The sequence below is a fragment of the Coturnix japonica genome, chromosome 38 (assembly GCF_054131305.1).
Source record: "Coturnix japonica strain WE chromosome 38, WE-NBRP24, whole genome shotgun sequence".
Classification (NCBI taxonomy): Eukaryota; Metazoa; Chordata; class Aves; order Galliformes; family Phasianidae; genus Coturnix; species Coturnix japonica.
Genome location: NC_140700.1, coordinates 5648651 through 5654474, shown reverse-complemented (window position 1 = coordinate 5654474; position 5824 = coordinate 5648651). Strand labels below are relative to the sequence as shown.

The 5824-nt window shown below is 58.8% G+C and overlaps 2 protein-coding genes across 2 annotated transcripts; one reads left to right on the top strand and one right to left on the bottom strand.

Moving 5' to 3' along the window:
- Positions 1-741: 741 nt before the first annotated feature.
- Positions 742-3183, bottom strand: BYSL (bystin like). Its single transcript, XM_015885192.3, has 6 exons — positions 2726-3183; positions 2509-2647; positions 2168-2301; positions 1791-1951; positions 1483-1585; positions 742-1349 (listed from the first exon to the last, which is right to left on the bottom strand). The coding sequence occupies exons 1-6, from the start codon at positions 3109-3111 to the stop codon at positions 1001-1003; spliced, it is 1272 nt and encodes a 423-aa protein (XP_015740678.1). The 5' UTR covers positions 3112-3183; the 3' UTR covers positions 742-1000.
- A 2-nt stretch (positions 3184-3185) lies between these two features.
- On the top strand, positions 3186-5393 carry MED20 (mediator complex subunit 20). Its single transcript, XM_015885101.2, has 4 exons — positions 3186-3219; positions 3358-3509; positions 3674-3927; positions 4824-5393. The coding sequence occupies exons 1-4, from the start codon at positions 3206-3208 to the stop codon at positions 5037-5039; spliced, it is 636 nt and encodes a 211-aa protein (XP_015740587.2). The 5' UTR covers positions 3186-3205; the 3' UTR covers positions 5040-5393.
- The last annotated feature ends 431 nt before the right edge of the window (positions 5394-5824 follow it).

Here is a 5824-nt window from a genome sequence, read left to right as displayed (position 1 = left end):
CACGGCGGTGTCAGGGCTTTCCCTTTGCTGCTGTTCCCTGCACAGACGGGGCTGTGCAGCAGGAGGGCGAGCGCGTTGCATTGCGTGTTTGCTGGCAGCTCGGCCGATCTCTCTTCTTATCAGCTTCTGGCTTTTTTAAAGAAAGGAAATATGAACCAGGAAGCCAAGATTAAAAAAAAATGGCTGCAGTGTGTGAGCAGCCCCAGGTGCTGCTCTGCTCCACGGGGAGACACGGAGCCAGGAGGTGCTCAGCACTACACGAAGCTTCAGGGACTGTTCCCCATGGGCCGTGATGCTTCCAGGAGCAAGGACAGGAGCTGGACATCTGCAGGAGCTGTAGTGTCCAGGTGAGCACCCAGGTAAGTGCGGAGCCTTGTGCGATGCACAGCAGAGGTGGCACTTCATGGCAGCTGCCACGTGTGGGTTATGGCCTTGCCCCTTGCCCCCACCTCTCACAGGAAGATGTTTAACCCCAGCCCTTCTGCCCAACATCACAGGGGCTGCTTAATGCACAGCACAGTTGGGAACGTGCTCGCTGCTGACCAGAGCACAAGGAGGGCAGGGAGTTGCACAGCCCCTGGTCTCCTTTTGCAGCCGGGACAGCTGCAGCGCAGTGCTGCATGGAGCCGGTGTTGGTGGCTTTGCTCTGCCCCCTGCTGGGGACAGGACGAGGGGAGGGGGACAGGGCAGGACGATGCACGGATGCAGCCACACAAAGATGCAACTGCAGGTCAGAGCTGCTCCAGACTGAAGGACCCAGCACGGGCTTTATTTTCCAGAACAGGAGCAGGACAAGCCCTACTGCTGTCCTGGGTGCCAGGGCTGTAGGGCTGCCCTGACACAAGCAGCACAGGGAGCCCAGCCCAGCCCCGTGGTTACAGCACCACGAGCAGTGGGATCCAGGGCTGGATGCTCCCAGACCCCTGGACATGCTGCTCCCAGCTGTGCAGCAGCCCCCAGGAGCCAGGCCAGGCTGTGGTGCTTCCTTCCTTCCTCCCCCTCACTCCATCACTGCCGGCTCCTGCCCCTCCACGTCCCGTGTCTTGGAGTTCACCAGCTCCCTGCGGATCTCGGCTGAGATCTGTGGGTGGCTGTGGAACTTGAGCAGCTCGAGCAGAGCTTCCTTCTGCTCCGAGGACAGGTCCTCCTTGTAGCGCTGGGCAAGAGCCAGGAAGCTCTGGTGCCACAGCACGGGCAGCGTGCGCTGGTCTGTGCGGAAGGCCAAGAAATGGAAGACCAGGGCATCCACCACACGGAACGGCAGCGCGTACTTCTTGTCGATGAGCAGCCGCAGGAAGATACTGTTGGCACCGTTATATGGCATCTCAGCAATCTTCAGCATGGCTGCACTGTGGGGACAAGGGGAGCAGCAGGTGAGGGCAGGGCACAAAAAGGACGGCTCTGAATCTCAGCCCTGAGCAAAGCTCCCCCACTCTGAGCTGTTGGATGGGCTGAGGGGCAGTGACTGCCCCACTGCATTACCTGGAGTGCAGGACAGGGATGGAGCACTTGGTGAGGATGCTGCCGATGATAATGGCCTCCCGCAGTGTGCAGGTCCCCGATTCACACAGGGGGATGAGGATCCCTGTGGGGAGAGAAGAGCTGGGCACCGCTGGTCATCGCAGCAGGCAGAGCTGTGGGGCGTGAGGCTCAATCTCTGCTCTCTCAGGGCACATTTAACCCAAGGAAATAACATCTCTGCATCATGGGCACCTTTCCACCTTCCTCCCCCTGCCCTGCCCTGCAGCAGGTTCCCAGGCGTGGAGTGCAGCCCTGCAGGGAGCCCCTACCTTTGAACCAGGCTCCTGGCTTGAACAGAGCCTTCTTCAAAGCCATGTAGAGGTGGAAGTTGAGGCGCTTATACTCAGCGATATCATCTCTGACCCGTGGCAGCAGCACCAGGTTGTAGAACCTCTGGGCCATCCTCTCCTTCAGGTTGGATGAAAATATCCTGTGAAATGCCAAGCATGAAGAGTGAGCTGTGATTCCAGAGCCGGGTCCTGAGAGCAAAGGGCTGCAGGAAACTTCCATCCCCAGCATCAGGATCCCCTCTGCTCCACAGGCACAGGGCAGGAGGAGCAGCTGTAGGACACACGATGGTATTTTGTCCATCTCGTTCCATTACAAAGAGGAAACAACAGCTCAGAGCACACTGAGCTGGTCCCACCTCGTGGCCTGGTACATCGCTGCTGCCGTCCACGTCTCGGGCTCCGTGATGTAGAGGATCTGCTCCCAGTTGGACAGGGCAGGAATGATTTTAAATGCCTTGGGGAGCTTCCCACTCCTGTATTTGGACAGCACCTTCAATGGAAGCAGAGGGGGAAGGGTTTGTCTCAAGGCTGTAAGTAACCTGTCTGCTCCCTGTGCAGTTCCACTGCGTGTGCTCATACAGCACGTATGTGCTCACAACACCCGAGGGACACAGCAGTGCTGTCTGCACTGCTCCGCCGGGAGCTGGGGGGTCCCACAAAGGTGTGTGTGGGGCCGGGGGGGCCGCAGTGCCCTCACCTCTCTGACGCCTCTGTACACCTCTATCACGCGGGGGTCGAGTTGGGGCATGGGGCGGCCCGACAGCTCGGACAGCGCCGTCTGCACCTCCGTCTGCTTCTCCGTGATCTTCTCCATGATCACATCCGCCAGCGTCCGCCTGGGGGGCGGCAGGGGTCGGTGATGGGGAACCGGAGCTCCCCGTCCACCCCCCCCATCCCACCCCATCCTCCGGTACCTGAGCGGCGCCGCGCGGTTCATGAACATCTCCAGGGCCTTCTCGTCCTCGGGATCCACCTGCACGTCCCCCCCGCCGCCCGTCCCGTCCCACTCCGCCGCCCGCTGCAGTGACGGCCACTCCTCGTCCTCATCGTCCTCCTCCGAGCCGCGCCCGCTCGGGGCTGTCGGTGCGGGCGCCCCGGGGCCGTGCTCGGCCTCCAGCTCCTCCTGCTGCCTCCGGGCCTCCCGCAGGATGCGCCGGGACAACCGCGGCCCCACGTATCCGCCGTCCCGTTCCTCCGCATCGCGCCCCGCGTCCCGCGCCCGCCGGTTCCGCACCGTGGGGGCCGCAGCCCTCAGGATCTGCTCGTGCAGCGGCTCCGCGACACGCGCCGCCTTCGGCATGGCCGCAATAACGACACGCGATGAGACGCGCCGGCGCCAGCACGGCCAGCCCCGCCCCTTCCGGTACCGGCACCGCCGCTGCCGGGACGGAGCCATGGGGGTCACCTGGTGAGGGGCCGGTGGGGATGGAGGGATGGATGGGGTGATGGATGGGGTGATGGATGGGGTGATGGATGGGGTGGTGGGGATGGGGCGGTGGGTTTGGGGGATACCCCGCGGCCATTTTTGCTGTTTGTCGCCCCGCAGCGTGACGCAGGTGCCCGTGTTGGAGGGTAAGAGCGTGCAGCAAACCGTGGAGCTGCTGAGCAAGAAGCTGGAGCTGCTGGGAGCCGAGAAACACGGAGCGTTCGGGGTGGACTGTGAGACGTATCACACGGCAGCCGCCATCAGCAGCCAAGGTGGGAACCCGGGGGGGGCGGGTGTAGTGCAGGACATGGAGCATCTGCTGGGCTGGTCAGCATGGAGAGGAGAAGGCTGAGAGGGGCTGGGGGTTTTATCAACCCATACGAATGTTTAAAGGGTGGGTGTCAAAGGAACGGGCCAAACGCTGCTTTTCTTTCAGGGCAGACGGGCAAACTGATGTACGTGATGCACAACTCCGAGTATCCCCTCAGCTGCTTCGCTCTGTTTGAAAACGGGCCCTGCCTGATCGCGGACGCCAACTTCGACACGTTGATGGTGAAGCTGAAGGGATTCTTCCAGAACGCCAAGGCAAACAAGATCGAGAGCCGGGGCACGCGGTACCAGTACTGCGACTTCCTGGTCAAGGTGGGAACCGTCACCATGGGCCCCAGCGCCCGCGGGATATCCGTGGAGGTGAGAATCACCCTTAAAGGGTATGAAATCCAGGGCAGGGAAATCCCATGTTGGAGGCTTGGCTAGAAACCTTGAGTCCCCATCCCTTCCATGTATCAGCTGTGTTACTCGTTGCTGGCAGGTTGTATTAATGCATTCAATGCCCTCCTGCTGCAGCTTTGGCTCTAAAGCTGCTTTCTCCTGGTCACAGAGCTTTGTGCTGTCAGTGCTGCCCCAGATCTGAGATGAGGTGCTGAAAGGTCTTGTAAAATCTGAGCATGTGTTTCCCTAAACACACAAATCCTATTAACTGGTCTGTAATTAATAATGACGGCGCATCTACCCAGGCAGGTGTTCCGAGCTAACAGGGATGGGATTGAGAAATGCCTTGGTTTTGCTTCATAAGAATAAACACAGATGTAGTGCGAGCTGCTGCTGAGCTGGGGTTAAAGAGAAGCTTGTTTTACCCTAAGCTTGAGTCCAGGACCAGATTTTCCTGGCAGTCCGGCTGCTTCTGCTTTGGTTTAGTAGGTTGTTTTCAGGGTGTCCATTAGTACATAATCCCTGGTCTGGAACCGCAAGTCCTTAAATCCCAAGGCTTTATCATCACACATCTGAGAGATGTCGTGGCCACACAGGCTGTTAACAGCGACTCTTGGGAGCGAAGTTTGTCGTTGGGGGTTTAAAATGACGGATGAACCTAAAGGGGAAATTTCCCTTTCTTGTTCTTCTCTTTTGAGGAGCTGGTTTGCACATTCCCTGTGTGTCCTGTTCACATGTTTGTCCTTCTGCTGTTATGTGCTCAATGTTCTCAATTGAAAAGCACTGTTATCCCTCTGCAGTGCAGCACGGAGGAGGTGTTTGCTGGCTTCAAACTCTTGATGCATATCTCATTTAGGGCTGTTTTTTGTTGCCAGGTGGAGTATTGCCCCTGTGTGATCGCCAACGACTGCTGGAACCTGCTGATGGAGTTCATGCAGAGCTTCATGGGCAGCCACACTCCCGGCATCCCGACTGTGTTTGGCACCAAACACGACAGCGTCTACAGCCCCGCGGACACGATGGTTCAGTACATGGAGCTGTTCAACAAGATCCGCAAGCAGCAGCAGGTGCCGGTAGCAGGGATCAGGTGAAGGGACTCGTGGAGCTCAATGTGCAGCAGCTGCAGGTCGGGGTCCGTCCAAAGAGCAGCTCTGCAGCCAGAACAAGGCACTGAATAACTGTGATGTCAGCAGCTCTGGGAGGAGCCGGTTGCTGAGCCGTCATCAATGGCAGCATCACCATGAGGGAACTGCACGAGGAGTCGTGTGCTGAGTTCCTGCAGCTCCTGGTGGGGTCCATGTGCATTGACTGCACTGTGCCTGTTGGTTTCCAGGTGCTGGTTTCGGGCTGTGGCTGTAAAAACAAACCCTGGATTTGGCTGGGTCGCGATTTCAGTTGTTTCACTTTTTAATAAGGTTAAAAACAAAGAGTTTCCTTTCAATGACCATTTTAGTGACGCTGAACATTGTGACGCTTTACTCGTTCCCTAAAGATGGTCTTAAAGATGTAAAACATTCTGGGATCCCTGCAGACCTCACTGCCCCCCCCCCCATGGCCCCTTTATCGCCGCGCTGCCCCTTTAAGATCCCTTTGTCTGCTCCATCCCTATTGACCCTCAACTTCAGCCGGGATTCACAAAGCCCGCTACGTCACCGCCCGGGGCCGGGCCCAGCCGCTCCCCGCCCCTTAACGCTGCCTCCCGCTACGCAACCGGGAGCCGTTCAGGAGCGCCCCCTAGCGGCTGCGCAAAGCTCGTAAGCTCCGCCAGACTTCTGTCTACTACGGCGCTAGCTACGCAAACAGCGTCCACTCGAGCGCCGTTAGCGCCGTTAGCTCCAGAGACGGTTACGGAATTGGCGTAGGCGGTGGAAGTGAA